The sequence below is a fragment of the Pan troglodytes genome, chromosome 4 (genome assembly GCF_028858775.2).
Source record: "Pan troglodytes isolate AG18354 chromosome 4, NHGRI_mPanTro3-v2.0_pri, whole genome shotgun sequence".
Lineage (NCBI taxonomy): Eukaryota > Metazoa > Chordata > Mammalia > Primates > Hominidae > Pan > Pan troglodytes.
The window spans coordinates 145,778,308-145,803,379 of NC_072402.2; the positions used below are offsets into that span (position 1 = coordinate 145,778,308).

Sequence of the window (25,072 nt, forward strand, 5' to 3'; positions counted from 1 at the left end):
CTCTTCAATAGACACAAAAGAGTGTTTGACCAATCCAACACCCACTTGTGATTAATTAAGCTAAAAAGCTTCTGCACAGCAAAAGAAGCTATCATCAGTGTGAACAGGCAACCTACAGAATGTGAGAAAATTTTTCCAATCTATCAGTCTGACAAAGGTATAATATCCGGAATCTACAAGGAACTTAAACAAATTTACAAGGAAAAAAAACAAACAACTCCATCAAAAAGTGGGTGAAGGATATGAACAGACACTTCTCAAAAGAAGACATTTATGTGACAAGCAAACATGAAAAAAAGCTCATCATCACCGGTCATTAGAGAAATTCAAATCAAAACCACAATGAGATGCCATCTCATGCCAGTTAGAATGGCGATCATTAAAAAGTCAGGAGGAAACAGATGCTGGTGAGGATGTAGAGAAACAGGAATGCTTTTACACTGTTGGTGGGAGTGTAAATTAGTTCAACCATTGTGGAAGACAGTGTGGTGATTCCTCAAGGATCTAGAAACAGAAATACCATTTGACACAGCAACCCCATTACTGGGTATATACCAAAGGATTATAAATCATTCTACTATAAAGACACATGCACATGTATGTTTATTGCAGTGCTATTCATAATAGCAAAGACTTGGAACCAACCCAAATGCCCATCAATGACAGATTGGATGAAGAAAATGTGGCACATATACACCATGGAATACTATGCAGCCACAAGAAAGGATGAGTTCATGTCCGAAGCTGGAAACCATTATTCTCAGTAAACTAACACAGGAACAGAAAACCAAACACTGCATTTTCCACAATGGTTGAACTAAAGTACCCTCCCACCAACAGTGGGTAAAGAATATGAACAAACACATCTCAAAATAAGACATTTATGTGGCCAACAAACATATGAAAAAAAGCTCATCATTACTGGTCATTAGAGAAATGCAAATCAAAACCACAATGAGATACCATCTCGTGCCAGTTAGAATGGCAATCATTAAAAAGTCAGGAAACAACAGATGCTGGAGAGGATGTGGAGAAATAGGATGTGGCAAATATACACCATGGAATGCTATGCAGCCATAAAAAAGGATGAGTTCATGTCCTTCCCAGGGACATGGATGAAGCTGGAAACCATCATTCTCAGCAAACTAGCACAGGAACAGAAAACCAAACACTGCATGTTCTCACTTATAAGTGGGAGTTGAACAATGAGAACACAGGAACAGAAAACCAAACACCACACGTTCTCACTCATAAGTGGGAGCTGAACAATGAGAACGCATGAACACAGGGAGGGGAACAACACACATTGGGGCTTGTCAGGTTGGGGGTGTTGGGGGCAAGGGGAGGGAGAGCATTAGTACAAATACCTACTGCATGCGGGGCTTAAAACCTAGATGATGGGTTGATGGGTGCAGCAAACCACCATGGCACACGTATACCTATGTAACAAACCCGCACGTTCTGCACGTGTATCACAGAACTTAAAGTTTAATAAAATTTTTTTAAAAAAATACAAAAATTAGCTGGGCGTGGTGGTGCACACATGTGATCCCAGCTACTCAGGAGGCTGAGACACGAGAATCACTTGAACCTGGGAGGCAGAGGTTGCAGTGAGCCAAGAACATGCCACTGCACTCCAGCTTGGGCAACAGAATGAGACTCTGTCTCAAAAAAAAATTGTGTAGTTTAAAATCCACATATTCTATCATAGAACCAGATAGTAGCAGCTCATTTAAAGGATCTGTAAATATAAGCTGTAATTTTTCTGCCATCTCCAGATAAACACTTGCTTGATTTCCAGTCAGATTTTACTGTTAGAGAGCTGTCCCTTTCAATGGAGTCATACCTGTCTCTAATTTCAATCAGGTTCTACCTGTGCATTCTTGGGTTATATGAAGTAGAACTAACTGTTGTTGTTGTTGTTTTCTGCCTGATCCTAAAGAATTTCAAGCCTTTCCTAAGTGTTCAAAGTGCCAATGGGTAACAGTTCTGGATTAAAGTTGATTATAAACAGATTCTATGAATTCTCTATATATTATGTGAATACTTTATTTTCATCAAGGAAAACATTCTCTCATCCAATTTTTGTAATTCGTGGCTATCTCTCATTTATTAGGCACAAACCACTTAGAAATGGAATGTCCTGTCCGTGAAATGATTCTTTGTCGTCACGAAATGATTCTTTATCCCTGGTGATATTCTTTGCTCTGGAATCTACTTTGTCTGATATTAACATAGGCACTCAAGCTTTTTTTTTTATTTGTGTAGGTATCATATATTTTATCCCATTCTTTTACTTTTGAACTATTTTTGTATTTATATTTAAAGTATGTCTCTTTAGGCAGCAAATAGTTTGGGCTTCCTTTTTAAAAAATCTAATCTGTCAATCTCTATCTTTTAATTTACATATATAACCTGTATCTATGTATAATACATTTACATAAAGTATATTCTTACATTTAATATATACATAATTTACATAAAACAGATTTACATATTTCATAATCCGTATGGTCAGATTTGCATCTACCATCTTATTATCTTTACCAATTGTTTTCTATTTTTATCACCTGCTTTCTATTTTTACTACCTTTTTTTTCTGAGACAGGATCTCGCTCTTTTGCCCAAGCTGTAGTGCAGTGGCATGATCCTGGCTCACTGTAGCCTCGACCTCTCTAGGCTCAGGTGATCCTCCCACCTCAGCCTCCCAAGTTACTGGGGCTATAGGCATGCACCACCATTCCTGGCTAATTTTTCTATCTTTTGTACAGATGGGATTTCACCATGATGCCCAGGCTGGTACCACCTGTGTTTTAATTCCCCTTTTCTTCTTTTCTGCTTTCTCTTGGATGAATCAAGTATTATGATATCATTGTATCTTCTTTTGTTAATCTACTAACTATAAATCTTTGGTTGTTGTTGTTATTGTTTAAACAGTTGGTTATTTTCAAAAGAGATTTAAATAATAAAAAATATTTATCCATGTAGCTGCTCTTTTTAGTGATTTCCTTTCCTTTGCATAGATTCATATTTCTATCTAATATATTTTTTCTTCTGCCTGCCTGAAAAATCTTCCTTTAACATTTCTTCTAGTGCAGGTCTGCAGTAAGTGCTGAATTCTTTTAACTCTTTTATGTAAAATCGTCTTTATTTCACCCTCATTTTCAAAAGTTGATTTCATGGGACATAGAATTCTAGCTGGTAGTTTTCTCCTTCAGTCACTTAAAGATATAGTTTCATTTCCTCTTCACCTAACATTGTTTATTTTTTTTAATCTGGTATTATCTTATTCTTTATTCCTTTGTATGTAATGGGATTTCTCCCTCACTTCTCTCACCCATCTACCAGCTGATTTTAAGACTTCTTGTCTCAATATTTTTGAACAATTCGATAATGGTGTGCCTTGATATAGTTTACACACACACACACACACACACACACACACACACACACACATTGTGCTTAGGATTCTTTTAAATTCTTGGACCTCTTAGTTTATAGTTTCTTGGACCTCTTAGTTTATAGTTTGAACAAATTTTGGCTGTTATTACTTCTAATATATATTTTTTTTACTTCCCAAGGCCCACTTTCAGGGACTATAATTATATTAGTCTGCTTACAATTATCCCACAGCTTGCTGTTGCTCTTATCTTTTTTTTTCTGTTTTATTTTGGACAGTTACTATTGCACGCCTTCAAGTTTATTAATCTTTTCTTCAACAAGGTCAAATTATTGTTAGTTACATTTAGTGTATTTTTAATCTCAGATTCAGATTATGTTTTGTTTTTATTCCTTGTCTCTGCTTTACATTTTTGAATTTATGAAACAGTTATAATAACTGTTTTAATGTTCTTAAGTATAATTCTAACATCCGTACCAGTTTTGAGTCATTTATCCTACTTGTGAATCATATTTCCTTGCTTCTTGGTATGCCTAGTAATTTTAGACTGAGTGCCAGACATTGCTAATTTTACATTATTGAGTAGTGAATGCTTTTTGTATTTCTATAAATATAAAGTTTTGCCCTGGGACACAGATAAGTTACTTGGAAACCATATAATCTTTTTGGGTCTTGCTGTTAAATGTTTTAAAGTAGAACCTATGGCTAATTATCCCCTACTACTGAGCTGCAGCCTGGTCTTCTGGGAATCAGAGCTGTCTCCTCAACACAGAGTCTGTGTGCCTGTGCCTGAGCTTCTTCTCCATGCTCTATGGCTTAGACATTTTCTCAGGCCAGTAAACTGGAGCAATTTTAGGGTTTAGCTTGTTTGTTTACTATCTCGTGTATGACTTTTCTTCATTTCAAAAGACTGATGTCCACAACCTTGAAAATCATTGTTTAATATATTGTGTATTTGTATTTGTTGTTGTTTGTCTGCTGCAGGCAGGAGGGTAACCCCAGTCCCTGTTACTTTATTTTGGCTAGAAGAAGAAGACATCCAGACAGTTTTTTCCTATTGATTTTGCCTCTTATTATGGGATTATTTTCCTGTTTCTTTTTATGTCTGGTATTTTTTAATTTTCTGCTAGACATTGTGATTTACTTTGTTAGGTGATGGATATTTTTTGTATTCCTGTAAATATCTTTGAACTTTGTCCTGGGACACAATTAAGTTACTTGGAAATAGTTTGCCCATTTCAAGCTTGTTTTTAAGCTTTGTTAGGTGGAACCAGAATAGGCTTTGAGGTTAATTTTGCCCCACTACTGGGGCAACACATCTCTCTAATCTGTAAATGAATGGCAAGGTTTTTCTTTCTGACTTACAGGAACACAAGTTATCTCCTCCCATATGTAAGTTCTGGAAATCATTCCTTCTAATCCTTAGAGTGATTCTTTCTGCAGCCTGGAGTAGTTTTCTCACGTACATTTACCTGTCAGTACTCAATTGAAGATTCTAAATAAACTATGTGCCACAAATCTCCAAATGTTTCTCTTTGAATCTTTCTCTTCTTGTTAACATGCCACGGGAATTTTACCTCCTTTGGTCTCACAGACCTTCAGGTTTGTATGATCATCTCAGGGAAGCTTCTATTAGCTACCTGTGTTCTCCCTGTCCGTGCTACAGCCTGGCAACTTTCTACAGGCTGTGAACTGTGTTAATGTAGGGATAACTTGGTTTGTTTTCCCCCTCCCAAGAATCACTGCACTGTATTATATCATGTCTAATGTCAAAAACAATTGCTTTTGCTTTTATTTTTTTCTCATTGTTTCAGGTGAAAGAATAAAATAGTTTCTGTTATTCCATTTATGCCAGAAGCAGAAATCATATTTATAATTTAAAAATAAACTGATGTATTCCTTAACCCACACCTCAATTTGTGTTTCTATTTTCAGGATGTAAAGCCGGCATATTAATATTCTCATTTCCCCAATTAAAGCCTTCACATTATTTGATTCCTAATAAAATTATAAAAGCTATGTCTTCAAGCAGCTTTAACATTGTTAAGAAAGGTGGAGGACATAAGGAAAAGACAGAATCTTGATTTAATAGACTTCTATCTGATTCTGATTATCACCACTTATTATTTGTGTCTATGGGGAAGCTCCTATATCTCTCTAAGTTTCAGTAAATTGAGAATGATAACAATGATACATGTCCAGCCTATTCTACAGGCTGATCATGAGGACAAATGAGAATGCATACAGAAAAACACTGATAATTTGTAAGCATTTTACAAGTGTTAGTATTTACCTTCATCACCAAGACTAGTTTAAGTTCATTTTTTGCTTTCAATCCATTGATGTCTTTCAATTCTCTTTATTTTTCTAAAGATATACCTCTCCTTTGGACTCATTCCATATTTTCCTTTTCTTTCATATCCTAATGTCACTGAGTTGGTGTTTAAAACTCTGTTGAATATGAAAAAAATATATATCAGAACATGAGTCACAAGGCCTGAGTTCCTGTCTCAGCTCTTCCATTTATGGCTAATAGATTTGAGACAAATTAGTCAATCTCATGCAGATCTTTAAACTTCTCATCCGTGAAATGGAAATAACACCTTCTCTCCTTAACTTAAAGGTGAGGATGAGCCATGTAAAATAAACAGAATGTAAATATTTAAATATTAATACACACATATTGTGCGCAAATTGGTATTATACAAGTTATTCTATAACTATGCACTATTCTATAATAAATTATACATAAAATTGCTCTATAATAATATAACAAACAAATGCCTTTAGTAATGCTAATAACTGTAAGAAGTACTTAAATAATTTTCTATACAGTTTTTAAGTACTTTTTCCAGCAGCATAACAAGTATTTTTTATCTAGAAGAGACAGAAAAAATAGTCCCTATACTGTAGACAAAAGAGAGTCATTACTTTTTCCAGGGTTGTTTATGTGGATGGCAAATAAATGTCCACTATGTATAGTTTCTTGCTCAGAAATATGAAAATTAAAATTTGACCTCTCAGAGGTCAGAGATTCTATCTGTTTTTTTTTAGAAGTTTAACATTGGGCTCTAACACAGTGCTAGGCAAATGCAGGCATTTAGTTAATATTTGTCATATTCATGTGGAGAGTATTATGGAGTTCATCTGGAATACCATAATAATTTCTTAACCTTGGGTTTAGATTTTTAAATTTTTAAATCACATTTTAGTAAGTTGGTCCCACGCCTGAGAATTCCCTGATTTTAGAGTTATTACTCATTCGCTTCTTCCTTTTTTTTTCTGTCTAATGAATCAAGGTTGTGGTGTGACACAATGGTTAGTGCTGTTTAACTTGGCACATTCTTAATTTTTAAACCTTATGACATGGATTTGAGTCTCAGCTTGACCGCTTACAAGCCATGTGGCCTGCTCTGAGTCACTGAGCCTCTCTACGTTTTTGTTACCTTGCTTTTAAACCAGCCTTCGTTCTTAAAGCAACTGAGATGAAATAAAACAGTAATTGTGGAAATTTGTTGTAGATTATAAAGCGGAATTCATCTTTTTGGGTTTTTTTACTCATTCATTTATTGATTTCACTAAAAATATCATTTATCTAATTGGAGAGATAGACAAGTCAACTGACAATTGCAAGACTGTGTCATGAGTGCAAGGTGTGGAAGTAGTAATGGCACCGGGTACTGAGGGGCAAAGAGTAAGAACACTCTATTAAGGGTCAGGAAGGGAGCCTCTGGGAACACACAGTCTAAGCTGAATCCTACAAGCAAAGATATACAAGTAAAGAAGGAAAAGATCATCCTACAAAAGAAAGAAGCAATATGTGAATGCTTTAGAAGTGGGAAACATTATCAAGTAAACATTTTTGGTGAATGGTATTTGGGTTAAAGCAAGAGAAGTCTGGAAGTCTGTCTAGCTCTGTTACACACATTGCTGAAGGACATCAAAACGTGTGTGTTAAAGCCCTTGAGAGTACAAAAGATAAAATCTATACAAAGGAGCCAAAAGACTGATAACAAATGCAATATGTGAACTCCAACCTGAAAGTTGGTTAACCAGTTGGCTTTCTACTTTATCTAATGGCAAAGATTATTTCTTCGACCAAACTTTAATCAAATTCCTCTGAACCCTCTTTTTGACTGGGCCTTAACCTTGGCCTATGAGAACTGCAAGTTCTTAGCCCAAATGATGATGTCTACCTCCCTTTGTACTAAGAGGCTTGAACAAATGTTACCACGGTTTCTAATACCTCAAGAACATGTTCCTGATGACCCAGCCCCTGCTTAAGTTCCTATCTGAAAAGCTCAATGCTACCTAAATAATTTACTATTTACCTGACTGTAGACCCATGACCTCCCATTTCTTAGAGCATTTACTTTAGAAAACTTGCATCTATAAATTAGCAAACACAAATGGCCTAACCACAATGACCAACCTTCCCTGACATCTCCTTTAGTACTTTTCCTTTAGCACATGATATGGTTTGGGTCTGTGTCACCACCACATCTCATGTAGCTCCCATAATTCCCATGTATTGTGGGAGGGACCTGGTGGGAGATGACTGAATCATGGGGGCGAGTCTTTCCAGTGCTGTTCTTGTGATAGTGAATAAGTCTCACAGGATCTATAACCATCAGGTTATAGAAGTAGGAGTTTCCCTGCACAAGCTCTCTTTGCCTGCTGCCATCCATGTAAGATGTGACTTGCTCCTTCTTGCCTTCCACCATGATTGTGAAGCCTCCCCAGGCATGTGGAACTGTAAATCCAATAAACATCTTTCTTTTGTAAATGCCCAGTCTTGGGTATGTCTTTATCAGCAGCATGAAAACAGACTAATACAGTAAATTGGTACCAGGAGTGGGGTGTTTCTGAAAAGATACCCAAAACCGTGGAAGCAGCTTTGGAACTTGGTAACAGACAGAGGTTGGAACAGTTTGGATGGTCCAGAAGAAGACAGGAAAATGTGGGAAAGTTTGGAATTCCCTCGAGACTTGTTAAATGGCCTTGACAAAAATGCTAATAGTGATGTGAATGATAAGGTTTAGGCTGAGGTGGTCTCAGATGGAGATGAGGAACTTGTTGGGAACTGGGGCAAAGATGACTCTTCTTATGTTTTAACAAAGAGACTGGTGGCATTTTGCCCCTGCCCTAGAGATTTGTGGAACTTTAAACTTCAGAGAGATGATTTAGGGTATCTGGCAGAAGAAATTTCTAAGCAGCAGAGCATTCAAGAGATAACTTGGGTGCTCTTAAAGGCATTCAGCTTTTTAAGGGAAGCAGAACATAAAAGTTTGGAAAATTTGCAGCCTGACAGTGTGATAAAAAAAAGAAAATCCATTTTCTGAGGAGAAATTCAAGCCAGTTGCATAAATTTGCATAAGTAGCAAGGAGCCTGATGTTAATCCCCAAGACAATGCGAAAATGTCTCCAAGGGATATCAGAGACCTTTGTGGCAGCCCCTCCCATTACATGCCCAGAGGTTTAGGAGGAAAAAATGGTTCTCTAGGCTAGGCTTAGGGTCCCTCTGCTGTGTGCAGCCCTGCGTTGAAGCCACTCCAGTGGCTGAAAGGGGCCATGGCTTGGGCTATGGCTTCCGAGGGTGCAAGCCTGAAGCCTTGACAGCTTCCACATGGTGTTGAGCCTGTGAGTGCACAGAAGTCAAGAACTGAGGTTTGAAAACCTCTGCCTAGATTTCAGATATATGGAAATGCCTGGATGTCCAGGCAGAAGTTTTCCATAGGGGTGAGGTCCTCATGGAGAACCTCTGCTAGGGCAGTACAGAAGAGAAATGTGGAGTGGGAGCCCCCACACAGAGTCCCTACTGGGCACCACTTGGTGGAGCTGTTAGAAGAGAGCCATCATCCTCCAGACCCCAGAATAGCAGATCCACAGGTAGCTTGCACCATATGCCTGGGAAAGCCACAAACACTCAGTGCCAGCCTGTGAAGGCAGCTGGGAGGGAGGCTGTACCCTGCAAAGCCACAGAGGTGGAGTTGCCCAAGACCATGGGAACCCACCTCTTGCATCAGCATGACCTGGATATGAGACATAGATTCAAAATATATCATTTTGGAACTTTAAGATTTGACTGCCTTACTGAATTTTGGACTTGCATGGCATCTGTAGCCCCTTTGTTTTGGCCAATATCTCCCATTTGGAACAGCTGTATTGACCCAATGGCTGTACCCCCATTGTATCTAGAAATTAACTAACTTACTTTTGATTTTACAGGATCATAGGTGGAAGAGACTTGCCTTGTCTCAGAGTGTGGACTTTTAAGTTAATGCTGAAATAAGTTGAGACTTTGAGGCACTGTTGGGAAGGCATGATCAGGTTTGAAATGTGAAGATATGAGATTTGGGAGGAGCCAGGGGTAGAATGATGTAGTTTGGCTCTGTGTTCCCATACAAATCTCATCTTGTAGCTCCCATAATTCTCATGTGTTGTGGGAGAGACCTGGTGGGAGATGACTGAATCATGGAGGTGGGTCTTTTCTGTGCTGTTCTCATGATAGTGAATGAGTCTCTTGAGATCTGATCATTTTAAAAATGGGAGTTTCTCTGCACAATCTCTCTTTGCCTGCTGCCGTCCACATAAGATGTGACTTGCTCCTCCTTGCCTTCCACCATGATTGTGAGGCCTCCCCAGCCACGTGGAACTATGAGTCCAATACACCTCTTTCTTTTGTAAATTTCCCAGTGTCGGGTATGTCTTTATCAGCAGCATGAAAATGAACTAATACAGCACACCTCAGCATTAAAAAAGCATCCTGCCTCTGGTTTTAGCAGAATTGAGCTTGGTTTCTACTGGAGTTTCTTTCTCTATTGGAATAGCCCAGATAAAGTGAGTCTTGCCACTTTTAATAAATATTCAGCTCTGTTTCTCTTTAACACTATTCTACAGGATCATAAGTTTAATGTAATGGTTACTTAAAGAGAAAGGAGCCTACGTAAGACTGTATTCTCAACCGTATAACTGTGTCTATACATTTTTACACAGTTTGCATGTGACTGGGTCAATACATATGGTGAGTATATTGTTTGCTAGGGCTGCCGCCACAAAATACCACAGACTGGGTGACTTAAACAACAGAAATTTATTATATTTTCACATTTCTGGAGGCTAGAATTTCAAGATCAAAGTGACAGCAAGTTTGGTTTTCTCTGAAGCCTCCTTCTTGGTTTGTAATGGGCAAGTTCCCACTGTGTCCTCATGTGGTTTTTCCTCTGTGTGTGCAACACTAGTGTCTCTTTTGTGTGTCCAAATTTCCTCTTCTAGTAAGGATATCAATCAGTTTGGTCTAAGGCCTAACCTTATAACCTCATTTTAACTTAACCACCACTTTTATTTATCTCCAAATATAGGCACACCCTGAAGTAGTGGGGTTTAAGGCTTCAACATATAGATTTTGGGCAAACAGAGTTTAGCTCTTAACATTGAGTACCTGAGACACGTTAGTTACAGTTGTAGGCAATGTGGTTACTACAGTGTGTAGTGTTTAAGAGGCTGGGCTCTGGAGTTTGAATGCCTTTATTACATTGACTGTGATCATTTGCAAGATCACTGCTTACAAGCTGTATGACCTTGGAAAAGTTATAGAATCTCACCAAACCTCAGTTGCTTTACCTGTAAGAATAAAATGATACTTAATCTTTATATTTATTGCTGTACCTAAGTGCATGAAATGTGTTAGCAAATTTTATTTCTTTACAATTTTTTTTTTTTTTTTTTTGAGTTGGAGTCTTTCTCTGTCACCCAGGCTGGAGTGCAGTGGCGTGATCTTGGCTCACTGCAAGCTCCGCCTCCTGGGTTCATGCCATTCTCCTGCCTCAGCCTCCTGAGTAGCTGGGACTACAGGTGCCCGCCACCACGCCTGCCTAATTTTATTATTGTTAGTAGAGACGGGTTTTTTTTTTTTAGTAGAGACGGGGTTTCACTACGTTAGGCAGGATGGTCTCGATCTCCTGACCTCGTGATCTGCCTGCTTCGGCCTCCCAAAGTGCTGGGATTACAGGAGTGAGCCACGGTGCCCGGCCTACAAATTATTTTATAAAGATAATCTTTTTCTAACTTTGCTATAAATCTAACAGTTTCATTCTTCCTTACTGTAAACACACACACAAACACACACACATCTTACACATATAAAATTTGCAATGCTTTTTTGCTAAAATTAGGTAGACTTTTTTTTTTTTTTTTTTTTTTTTTGAGAGGGAGTCTCGCTCTGTCGCCCAGGCGGGAGTGCAGTGAAGTGATCTCAGCTGACTTCAAGCTCCGCCTCCCAGGTTCACGCCATTCTCCTGCCTCAGCCTCCCGAGTAGCTGGGGCTAAAGGCACCCGCCACCGTGCCTGGCTAATTTTTTTGTATTTTTAGTAGAGACGGGGTTTCGCCGTGTTAGCCAGGATGGTCTCAATCTCCTGACCTCGTGATCCGCCCGTCTCGGCCTCCCAAAGTGCTGGGATTACAGGCATGAGCCACCAGGTCCGGCCGGTAGACTCTTAGGTACTTCAGGATTAATTCGTTATGATTTATTGAAAGACTGTAGCTCCTCAAACCTCTGTTTTCTATTGTGAGGATAAATCCTAGGAGACTTTAAAATGCACTAAATTTTTGAGTGATAAACAGTGTGGGGCCATGGGTCAGGGGTTCAAGTAATATCAACTATAGGGAGAAGCTGATTGTTGTTTCTAAAATAAAATATAACCCATATGAAAATATTAATACAATTAAAAATTAGACATTGAAACTCCTGTCTTCTTAATCCTAATCTAATAAAAGCAGTAATTATGTCTGTAAATAGCAGGGTCTATATACTCAGTAAACAAACAATGCCCATCCCATTCTATTATTAGATAAAATGAGAGGCTTATCTCTAGTTTCTTAGTCTTTCCAGACAAACAAAAAGGAATTCCTACAGAGGGAGTGAAGTTAGTTGGTAATGGAACATTACCAGATAAGAAGATGAGTAAAGGCTGTTTTCCAGTTAGTGTCTTTTACAAAGGAGAATATAGGCCAGGCGCGGTGGCTCATGCCTGTAATCCCAGCACTTTGGAAGGCCGAGGCGGGTGGATCACGAGGTCAGGAGATACGAGACCATCCTGGCTAACACGGTGAAACCCTGTCTCTACTAAAAATACAAAAAAAAAAAAAAAAAAAAAATTAGCCGGGTGCGGTGGCGGGTGCCTGTAGTCCCAGCTATTCCAGGAGGCTGAGGCAGGAGAATGGCATGAACCCTGGAGGCGGAGCTTGCAGTAAGCCGAAATTGCACCACTACACTCCAGCCTGGGGGACAGAGTGAGACTCCGCCTCAAAACAAACAAACAAACAAAGGAGAATATAGACATGTTAGATTGATGGGGGAAAATATTAGAATTATAGAAAAGAAATTAAAAAATAAACACAATAAAAAAGAAATTATTTCATCTTTTAAGATATATTAGACTATATAAATTTTACTCATGGTCACAACATACCTCTTTTTGCCCAAGTGATTGTGTATGTGTGTTTGTGTGTGTGTGCATGCATAGGGCTGTATCTAGTTTAAAGCACTGTAACGTCTGGATTGTCTTTTTTTTTTTTTTTTTTTTTTTTGAGATGGAGTCTCGCTGTCTCCCAGGCTGGAGTGCAGTGGCGCGATCTCGGCTCACTGCAAGCTCCGCCTTCCGGGTTCACGCCATTCTCCTGCCTCAGCCTCCGGAGTAGCTGGGACTACAGGCGCCCTCTGCCACGCCCGGCTAATTTTTATTTTTTCGGATTTTTAGTGGAGATGGGGTTTCACCATGTTAGCCAGGATGGTCTCGATCTGGATTCTCTTTGAACGGTATAAAAGTCTGTGAGATGGCCGTGGGGAAACTCAGAGAAATTAAAGGTATAAAATGTAAGAAAGTGTCAAGGCTGAGATGACCATCCCAGCTAGTTCCTACTGCAGGTTTCTTTTATGACACCAATTTTGGCTGGTAAAGAAAAGATAATAACACCTAATTGGCTGCCTCACAACACTGCATAAACAAATCAAAAGAGCTAATGAATGGCAGGTTGTTTTGAAAGCTGTGGAAGGTGATCTAATCATAAAAGACTATAGTTATTTATTAACTATTATCGTCATCAAGGCTCCCTCTGTGTAGAAAAACAGAAGACTTTAGGAATGATATGGTAACTTTATATTTTGGAAATAACCTTTGTTTGTAGTAACATTACTGATCTACAACAATCTTTATAATTTTCTCATTTCCTCCCCCTGTATCAGTATCCTTCAGATTTTGCCAACCTCATAAATGTGTAAGGTTGTAAAGTTCATAGTTTTTATTATCTAAGCCCACTCATTTCTAATGAGAGGAAAAAAGTTTCTACATGTTTGATGAATAATTGAAAGAGTTAAAAACAAGGATGATATTTTGAGTTAGAAGAATACCTTGATAACCTAACTCTGACCCAAACCTGAGTTCTCCAAACCTTCAATCCCATTCATTTAAATGTAGTATTCATGGTGATTTTCAGGAATGAGGAGTAATTAACAGAGCATGTGATGAATCACCTCTGGCTTTACAACATTCCTAAAATGAAATGGAGAAGAAGCCCTAATGAAATGAGCCAGCTGATGAGTACTTCCAGTTTTGGGGGTGCTCACTGAATCTTCTTTTTACTACTTTCTCCATTTGGAAAAGATATCAGTTTCAAACTTTTTATTCATCATTTCAGAAAAGGCTGGCATCTCTGAGGAGCTCTTTTCCAGTAAGAAGGAAACCAATGTCTTCAATGTTTCCTCATAGTAGAGATTCCTAAGACAGGCAATCATCTTTTGGTTCTTCTGTTCCACGCTAGCACCACTTCCACTCCTGGGAATATTCTCCATTTGGGCTAGGCTAGGGGTCACTAGAGATAATACACAGTCATTGATTCCATTTTAAGGCATCAAACTCTTTTACCGTCAATAACAGAATATATGGTTGGGACACATTTCGTATGGTCTGACAGGGCAGATGAAAGATAAAAAATTAGTATTGGTATGTGAATATTTAGAAGAGGCTTTTAGAGAAAGAGACAAGAAATCAATGCTGATTGAAACAGAGCAATGGTTTTCGTTAAGTTTTAACAGGTGATGTTTCGATTTGTTTAGGCATTATGGTTTAAAATACAATTAAAAGGGAAAAAGAGAACATATATCTTTATAGTTTAATTTCACCTCAAATTGTGTTGGGGTAGTTTTTCTATGCTGAGTAAATATAAATCTTTTGGTGAAATCCACAGTCAACAGATGTTTACTTTTCTTGGTATCTTAGAAATTATCTAGTACAACCACATTATTATAATTATGTAAAAATGCAAGACCAGCTATCATTAACTATCAAGCTTATCACATAAACTTGATAATTGTTCTAAGCACCTCTCTCTCTCACACACACAAACACACACGCATTATATATATGATTTATCTCTAAACCTCTTAACACTAGTACAATGTACGTGTTATTATTTTTATTTTACATATTAGGAAACTGAGGCTTAGAGAAAATAAGTGACTTGTCCAAGGCAACATGGCTAACAATTCAAGATTTGGACCCATTTCTAGCTTGCTTCAAAGCTGGGTTCATTTCTATCCCTACATAGTTGAAAAGACTACATAGAATAGAAACAGATTTCTGAAACCCTGTCTCATTCTCTTTCCATTAAGCTATGATGGACTTTGATTTTCTAACCTGTAACAATAGTGGAATTTGAACTTGCTTTCCGTGGTCACTAATTTTACTATTCCATTGGAAAGGAGCCAAGCTACAACAATAGTGCAGACCTTGAAACCAATGATTTTATATATATATATATATGTGTGTGTATATGTGTGTGTGTGTGTGTGTGTGTCTGTGTGTGTGTGTATATATCTTTTTTTTTTTTTGATGGAGTTTTGCTCTGTCGCCGAGGCTGGAGTGCAGTGGCACCATCTCAACTCACACACCCTCCGCCTCCCGGGTTCAAGCAATTCCCCTGCCTCAGCCTCCAGAGTAGCTGGGACTACAGGTGCGCACCACCAAGCCCATCTAATTTTTGTATTTTAATAGAGATGGGGTTTCACCATCTTGGCCAGGATGGTCTCGATCTCCTGACCTCATGATCCGCCAGCCTTGGCCTCCCAAAGTGCTGGGATTACAGGCGTGATACACTGTGCCTGGCCCAGTGATTATATTTTTATAGGAAATAAATTATTTCATGAGAGAAAAAAGAAAGGACATATTATCTCACTGTGATAAATCTCATAATATTGGCATACTCCCTAAGTTGGGCAACTTTGATCAGTTTTCTGGAACCATCATAAAAAGGCCTTTAATTGGATAAAGTCTCGAACTTTTCTTCTGTGGATGTGAATATCCTGAGAAGTACTGGAATGAAACAATTTGGCTCTGGTTTCAGTCATCTTCACATGTTTCTTCAGGTGCTTTCTTAAGCTATTAGGGCAAAATAAGCTGGTAGAAAAAAGGTGTTACTTGTAGGATGAAAGAAGCAACTAAAGAGAAGAAACTTTCTCTAGAAAAATGTTACATTTACACATTTATAATTGTTAACAACTTTTTTCTTCTTTTCTTTTTTGGAGACTAAATAATGGGATGGTACAGGAAGAAATATGATTTAGAGAAAACTGATTGAGCCAAATTTTTCAAACGGTAATATGGGTAATCATAGGCTATGGAAAGTTAAACTGAGTCTCCAATGTTTATGATTATGATGTTTGGCTAGAATATAAAATAAGGCTTCAGAATATAAAATATCCTGCAGATTGAGAAGTTTTAAAAGTAGTTACATACAAGTTTTATTTTTCCAACGTTTCTGCCCTTTCTAATGTCTAAGGATGAAGCAGTGTACAGAGAGGAAAGAATGTTATATGTGTGGTCTGCTTGCAAGTGCTGGATGCCTCCTCTGCCTGCTCCAACTAAACTGTCTGCTTATGAGAAAGTCATTGCTCCTCTGAGTTCCTGCCTCCCTATATATTCAACATTAGAATTTTGCCAGGTTATCTTTTAGGGTCGTTCAACTCTAACATATATATGAGTCTGTGACACTGAACTCAGACACTTCAGGACAGGAACCCTGGATTTCTCTGGATGTGGAAATCTTTAAATCTACACCTGACTGGTAGGACAACCAATCTGTCTTCCTTTCCTCTCCTCTCCCACTTATGAAGGGAGTCCAGTCAGAAACATGTTTGTCTACGAGGTAGTATATCTGGTATTTCTGAGGAATTCGGTTATTATATAGGATTATAGAATATTCAACTTTGAGTAGGGTCTGTGGACTCCATCAATTGCGTTCTGGGGGAGGTACCATGAAAGAACATTCCTACTTTAGAAATAGATATTCTCTGTTCAAACCTGACACCCTGACAAGATCCTAAAGGATGGAAGCTAAAGTGGTGTGGTATATAAGTCCCATGACCTTGAACAACTGGTTTTATGTGGGTGTCACCAGTGCTTTATAAAAGTAAACTGCATCGCCCCGAGTTCAGTCATACTGCACCAGCTGAGCAATGCACGGAGTGGACCTGTAGGCGACTTGCATCGTCTTCAACATGAAGATAGCCACAGTGTCAGTGCTTCTGCCCTTGGCTCTTTGCCTCATACAAGGTGAGCAATTTGTGTGTAATCTAAGCCTCTTGCCACACATCTCAAAGCCCTGGGGAAGGGACTTTTCTCCCCCTACTCCTGCCAAAAAATGTTTACGTATGCATGTATAATCCTGAAATGTCTTGCCAGACACAGAGTTCTGAAGATTTATATATGTGGCTTTATAATTATGTTGTTATCTTTAGAAATGGCAAGTAGTTTGAGATAATCTGAATTTTCTAACCATGAGAAATTCTTCCATTAATTCTTTATTAATTCAGAAAACTGAATAGATTCTTCTTCATCTTCCTCTTGCTAAATGTATCAATTCATAGTGCATATTCTTATATATGTAATAGACATTTAAAACTTAATTATAAATAATATATGTATTTTAATGTTATAGGTATAAATGAAATATTTTTTAAAATTCAATCATCTGTTCTTATTTTAAAGCAGTGGTATCTTCTAGCTTATTTTAGTCTTGTGTTTTCAAATGCTAAATGGGTTGAAAGCCTTTCTCCCAAAGAGTGAGGGACTTTTGTGGGAGCTGGAAGGTAGATTTTTATATTTGCTATTTAACCCTAAGAGAACACAAATTGCCTAGACTTACATTGCTCTGAAACATTAAAATTTTTAAAAAGAGAAACTCATAGATAGTCTGAAATCATATACAAATAATGCCCATTTTCCTAAAATAGGTGTGTAGGTACAAAAGAGCCTATGTTAATGAGAGAGTATAATAGCCTGTGACCTTAATCTTACCTTCTGTCAGATCTCTAACTTTTGCAGCTGTAATAAGGAGGTAGAGCTTCCAGAATTCAGAAAATTAAATTTTATGTATATATCCTATAAATGTAATGCTATATTATAGTTTCAACTATAATATAGTTTCAAAATTATATTATAATTGGTATAGTATTTTGTGTGTATGTTATATTGTAATTTTAAAAGGGAGGCTGCCATTTATTACTCCGAAAGGACCTTTTGAAGATAAGCTATTTTGATGGGGTTAGAATTCACATGAGTATTATTTTCCAAAGTAATTGTAACTTTCTGAGTGATTAGACCTTTGTGAGTATATATACTAATCTCCTGGTCCAGTGCCCTTCTTTTATTTGCCATGATAAATCTTAATGTGTTCAAAAACCATTTGCGGTTTTACAACATATTGTCATTAAAGCAATCAAGATGCTGCATTAAATGGATTATTTGTTTTGTTTATTAAATATTTTACATTTCCTTAACTTTGGTTTCTATATTTTCATCCCAGATGCTGCCAGTAAGAATGAAGATCAGGTTAGTCCTGCTTTTTCTGTTCATTGAATTCATTCCAAGATTCCCAAAGAAAAATGGTTTGTGGCCAACACCTTCATGTTAATAATACAAACATATTATACTGGTAGGTACTAATAGCTTTTGTTAAAAACACAGAAACAGATTTTTATGAATCAGGACATGAGCCTCTCTCTCTCTCACACACACACACACACACACACACTCAACATATTAATGATGATGGATGTCTGCAAGAGGCAATTTATCATGTTAAAGGAGCATTTTAAAATTTCATAAACAAAAAATAAATCAACTGGAAAACTACTATTGTTCCATTTAACATCTCAACAAGCCATGATACACCACATAGGAAGCTGAAATAAATTTTCTAGTAATCATTATGCAAAAGAGGGTGGTCTGTATCTTGTATATAGTCAGTGTATATAGTTCATGTAATGAATATTTATTGAGCATCTCTTAGATGTCAGACCCTGTTTGAGATGCTGGGGATATTTTTAAGTAAACAAAATAGATGAAATTCCTGCCCTGAAAATTACGTTTTAGTGTAGGAAAACAGACAAATTAATAAGTAGCTTAGCAAAACATATGGTACATTAAATAATGATAAATGCTAGGAGAAAAATAAATCAGGAGGCATAATAGGATCCGTGAGAATGGAGGTGGTATCCATTCTCATAAGGATAATCAGGGAAGTTCTCTCTGGACAGACAGTATTAGAATAGGAATCTGAAGGTCATAAGGGAATGAACCATGAAGGTATTTGCAGTTTACAGCAGGCCAGACAGAAGCACCTGTGAGCGCAGAGGCCCTGATGCAAGAAGGTGCTTTACCAACTCTTAAACCTCTTTTGTTTGATAAATTAAAAAATCATTTTCTACTAGAAGTTAAATTTTGTTATCTATTTGAAAGATAAGATGACCAATTACTCACACACACATTTTATATATTTATATACACACACACTGCTATGCATGCTATTAATTCAGCACTTAAAGCACAATCTTAAATGTTTTGCTGAATATGTGGCAAAATTTGTTTTATCTCTGGCCATGAACATTAAAGGAATAAAAATGTGAAACAGCTATTCTTTACGTTGAAACTCTGAGAACCATGGTTAAAATACTCTCTTGCCGTATTTTGTTGCAATGATTTTTTTTAAAGAAACTTCTTACATGCGTGTTCTAGAGAATTTTATCATGTTCTCTACTATTTCATCTAAGTTTACTGATAGGGAGAGGTCCAGAAAGTTCAGTAGAGTAGAAAATAAGCTAGACATTTGGGAAGCAGAGAGCATGCTCACTTGGAAGTTTTATACTGGAAAAAAAGAAGGATATTATATAAATATCATTGTGTATAAAACCATCATTTTCTTTTTCAGAGTCCGTGACGATGGTTGGTGATTTATGGCAGACACTGTGAATTTTACACTGATATTTTTCATAGCATTAACCTCTATTTCACTGAAAAATATTTTAAAAACAAATTTAGTGACTTCTTATATTTGGTATTAAAGGCAAGAACACAAAGAAGTAATTATTTATTTGGAAGCCTTTCTAATCAGAGTTTTTGGATACTGTGTCAGAAATGAAAACTATTGATGTAGTCTTTTTTATGATGCTGTGATTTTGGTTATTTTCCAAGTTTAGTAGCTTGGGTTCCTTTCAGCATGATAAAAGCATGTTAAATGTCATAAACATGAACCTAAACAGCAGGGAAAAGCACTGCAGCAATCTGCAAGGATCTTAAGCATGCTTAGATTTGTCATTACCTAAGAGTCATTCTTTAGGCAAAAGCAAGCTGGTCAGTGCTCTAACACTGAGATAGGGCAATGGCAGCTCCTGGAGGGTTTTATTATAATATCTGGAGATGGACAATAGAAGACAACAAATTAGGCCTCAGCCAGTGAGGGAAACAGGAAGAACTTGGCCCTAGAGGGCTCCAGTTTTCCTGGGACATGCTGAGAAAAAGAGAATAACAGCAACAGTAACAAAACAAAACAAAAACAGGCCAGGGACTGGAAGTTACCCTGCAAGTAAACAGGTGCTGAAAAGTCATCTACTCAACTCAGGATGACTTTTGGTCTAAATATGCTTCTGTTTCAACCCTCTCTATTATGGTCATTGAAAGAGTACTCCATTTTGCTCAGAGAAAAACTCAACTGCTGCTTTCCATTTTTATGGTCTTTTCCTGTTTCCCAAGAGAATACATTGGATAATTTCATAACTCAGAAAAATAGCATTGAATCTCATCTTAACTAATTAATCACTGTGAACAAATTTCTTAACCTATTATTTGGGCCTCTGATGCTCAGTTTGTAAGAAAGGGAGTCTTTCTAGGAATTAAGTTCTCATCTAACAGTGATATTGGAGAAGTCCAATTTAGGGATTATTCTTATTGATGCAACTCTTTAATTTTTTTTATAAGTGGAGACAAGGTCTCATTATATTTCCCAGGAGGATCTTGAACTTCTGGCTTCAAGCAATCCTCCTCCCTTTGCATCCAAAATTGCTGAGTTACAGGCATGAGCCACTGCACCTGACCTGATGCTACTCTTTTATGATAAACTTTCAAAATTATTTAGAGCTTTATTCCAGGATTATCATGAGTCGTCTATATACTTTCTATAAGACTTACTTAATAAGGGATATATTTTCATTACAAAGACCCCAGGCTCTTCTCTAATTGTACTATATGGATTTTAGGATCAATTATATTCATCAAGGTAAGCATAACTTGCAAAGTTGGCATTTGATACTGTAGAATCAGAGATCAGACAGGTCTCAAGATGCCCAGTTATTAATCTGTGTCCAGAAATTACTACTCTGCTACTCTGATGGAGTCACTGTGTAGCTATAATAATCTTAGAGATATTTCAGCATGTCATCCTTAGCTAAATTTCCCAGGGCTGGTCTGTGATATGGTTTAGTTATTCTCCTTCACCATTAGTCATTTTGCAAGTGCTACCAACTGCCTACCATTTTTAAGAGGCTAGATTAAGTACATCATTATTCATCCAGGCAAGTATACTTCTGTTCTACCTAATGCTGTATCTATGTCACCTAGCAAAGTATAGTAATCTAATAATAAGTGATTGCTGGCTCATTCAATGATGATCATAAAGATATAGGAGACTACTGGAGTTCAAGACCAGCCTGGGCGATGTAGTGAGACCCTGCCTCTCCAAAAAAAGAAAGAAAGAAAGAAAGAAAGAAAGAAAGAAAGAAAGAAAGAAAGAAAGAAAGAAAGAAAAAACAAGCAAAACACCAGATATAGATATAGGAGCCTAAATAGAAACCTTTAATAAATTTTTTGGAAGAGGTTGTGTTTGTCAGAGTTGAAGCAAAAGCTTTGTTTATTTGTTTCCTGATGCAAGCAACTTGAAGCAGATTTAAAAAAAATCAAAACAAAAAACAACAAAAATCCCCTTAGATTCCAAAGGCCTAATCTAAAGACCTAGTGAATTTTCACTGGGTACAGTGGCTCATGCTTGTAATTCCAGCACTTTGGGAGGCTGAGGCAGGTGTATCATTTGAGGTCAGGAGTTTGAGATCAGCCTGCCCAACATGGTGAAATCCCATCTCTGCTAAAAATACAAAAATTACCCAGATGTGGTAGCATGCACCTGTAATCCCAGCTACTCAGGGGGCTCAGGCAGGAGAACCTCTTGAACCTGGGAGGTAGAGGTTGCAGTGAGCCAAGATCACGCCACTGCACTCCAGCCTGGGCGATAGAGCAAGACTCCATCTAAAAATAAATAAATACCTAGTGAATTTTCTAAATTAAAAGGGAATATAACATTTTAAAGTCATACTTTACTAGGTAGCAGAAATGCACCATATTTTAAGCTCCTAAAAAAGAATGAGTGATGTATAGCAGGACTTTAATAATAATATTTAATATTATTTATTAATATTTAATATTGAATGAATCAAAGAATTACCACTTTTGAAGATCATTCTACTTTCCTTTTCCCCACCAATTCTATTATTTAAAATGTTTCCCCTGTCCTCCTTAAACTTTGTATAACGCAGTTATTGGTATTTACAAAACCAAAAGCCCAAAACAAATATAGTAGGATTTTAGTTGCAAGGGATGTGCCAAAAAAAAATTACCAGAGAGAGAGAGAGAGAGAGAGAGAGAGAGAGAAAGAGAGAGAAAGGCTTATGCAATTATTGAGAAATTTCCTCAGTACTTCCATAGATTCACAAGGTTTGATTCTGATGGTAGTGATAGTAGTGCTGATGACATTTGTGGGGATGGTGGTGGGGGTGGGAGTATGGGTACTTTTTAAAAAATATAATACAAATTTGAAAATGCAAAATGGTTAGGCCTCTCCCAGAACTTCGGAAGGGGGATGTGACAGTGAAGGGCCCTGAATCTTAAGCTTTATTAGCTTTAAGGTAAGTCTGCCTGTGCTCATAAGTCAAATGATTTATCAAGGGACATGAAGTTCTTTTCAGAAAATAAACCAGTCTAGAAACTTGTTTTCCAGATATATATAACCAAGAAATCCTTTTTTCATTTAACACTGTTAAAATTTCTAGGAACTGATATGTTGCAGTACAGCCATGGGGAAATGTAGGCAGACATTTTATAATGTTCAATGCTCGAACACCTTGCCTCAGTCCTTCAGCAACATTTTCATATTCCTTTCACAGCAATTACTATTGGCCTACTGTGTACTAGGTATTTTATATGTGTCATCTTAGCATATTCCAGTAATAATACTGACAATCACCAGCAACATCAAAACAATCATAATAAAAAAGGAGGAAGAAGGAAGGAGGATAATTTATTGATTGAATATCTACTATGTATCAGGCATTCTTTGAGGGCTTTACATACTTAATCTTCAAAAAACCTTGGAATTGTGTGTGTATATATATGCAGACATATACATATATCTACATAGATATCAAAATAAAGCTTTGTTTTGATGTACTTTTACTAACACAACTTTTTTGGCATTATCTTAGGAAATATGCCATGAATTTCAGGCATTTATGAAAAATGGAAAACTGCTCTGTCCCCAGGATAAGAAATTTTTTCAAAGTCTTGATGGAATAATGTTCATCAATAAATGTGCCACGTGCAAAATGATACTGTGAGTAAAGGTTTCTTTCTTTCTTTCCAATGTTTGAGTTAACAGCTAGTCTCTGAACTGGTAAATGTGTTCTTTTTCTTTCAAGTGCATTTTTCTAAACCGAAATGGTTAAATAAAAGTGCTGAGCAGATCACTCTGACATCTCCCATCAGATAAAGTTGGATAATTGCCACCCACCTGGAAAGATTTTAATAATCACTCAAACAAGATTCTGAAAGCATTCCAGAGGGCCCGGTGTCAATACCTTCTGTAGCACTCTATAGTCTTTTGAGGATGTAGTTCCACTTTGAACTTCCTGGTTTTGGAAAAAAAATGAATTTGACAAAGAAAGTCAGATTCCTTGGGCCTGTTAAGACCTGATTCTCTTGCAGCCTAGGGGCTGAGAAGATCGGCTTAAGCATAATGCCAGACTCTCCTGTGGCAGCCAAACAGCAGAAGGACTTAAGCAAGGTATACCCTGATTCTGTGAGCTGCCAGTGTCTTTAAACACCTAGCATTATTCTAGGATGAGATGAACTAAAGGGTAGATTATAGTTTCCAACTCCTTGCAGCTCAGAAAGAATTAGTATCCTGGAAGTTTACCAATCTCTATTCAATGCTTCTTAACTTGGTTTCCTTCTCTCCATTGTCACCCCAAAGGTAAAAGAAGGCTTGGGTTATCAATTGCAAATCCTCAAACCAGAATGTCCTAATTTGTTTTTGAAAAGGAAGGTTAGCCTCAATTTCTGACCACTGTCAAAACTTCAACAGTGGTAGCAAGCCAATACTGAGCTTACCCACTTAGGATAATTATGTTACAATTGGCTTTTTAAATGTCAGGTTGGTGTGTGTCACGGGATTTAATTTGGGGATTGACGTAGTCAATCATATTAGGATAATGAAGCTCGGATCGTTTGATCATGCACTGCTTCTAGTGAAGAGACTGTGAGACTATAAAGAAGCCAGGACAAGATTTAATAGAGAATGGGAGGCCTAGGGCAGGTTGAATAATTCTTTCTTCTTTTGAAAGCTGAATGTAAACCAGCAAGTAAATTATTTATTATAAAATTTTCTTCTTGTTTCATAAGATGTTTTAATATGAGACTGAAAGTATGAATATAATAAATTTACTGAAAAATACTGTAAAACAAAAATGAAATGCCTTAAGAGTCTAAAGACAGTTTATCATTTTGAAGTTATTCAATTATTATTTTTATGACTTACGTAAATTATGTTAGAATAAAATTGTTTTTTTTACCTGGAAAGAAGGAGGCTGTGCAAGGCATAAAAGCTGTCATCAGATTCCTAAAGAACTGGCTTATGGAAGAGAAAAATTGATTTGCTCTGTGGGTCCCTAGATGTTGGAATTAGAACCAATATAAGCAGGTTCAGTGTGAATATTCTCTTTCAAAAACTGCATTCAAAGAATGGTGCAGATAGCTTTGAGAGTTGGTGACCACCTGGCTGTTGGAAGTATTCCAGGAAGGTAGTCTGTTATGCAGTTAAAGTTAGAGATTCTTCCTATAATACCATGTTCAAGATATTTTTCAATGTTGAAGGGAGATCTGGGGTTCTGTGTCCATTTCTGAACATGCTACCAATTTTGACATGCCAGGCTAGGCTGAGGAGAGCAGTTAAAATTAAGTTTACCGTGTTAGCTGTTATTGCTAAAAGTTGAGCAAACAATGTTTAAACTATGCTAT

General features: G+C 37.2%; 1 protein-coding gene across 3 annotated transcripts in view; it reads left to right on the forward strand.

The window, feature by feature from the left end:
* SPINK5 (serine peptidase inhibitor Kazal type 5) overlaps window positions 1-25,072 on the forward strand; it is a 215,166-nt gene that overhangs the window by 117,557 nt on the left and 72,537 nt on the right. For 2 of the 3 annotated variants that reach the window (XM_001160618.8, XM_001160674.8), the window contains exons 1-3: window positions 16,236-17,008; window positions 18,261-18,286; window positions 23,263-23,390. In XM_001160618.8, the coding sequence (XP_001160618.5) occupies window positions 16,954-17,008; window positions 18,261-18,286; window positions 23,263-23,390 (209 nt within the window). In that variant the 5' untranslated portion in view covers window positions 16,236-16,953. Of the gene's footprint in view, window positions 1-16,235; window positions 17,009-18,260; window positions 18,287-23,262; window positions 23,391-25,072 lie in introns of those variants that run through there. The other variant, XM_063811577.1, reaches the window with a different exon arrangement.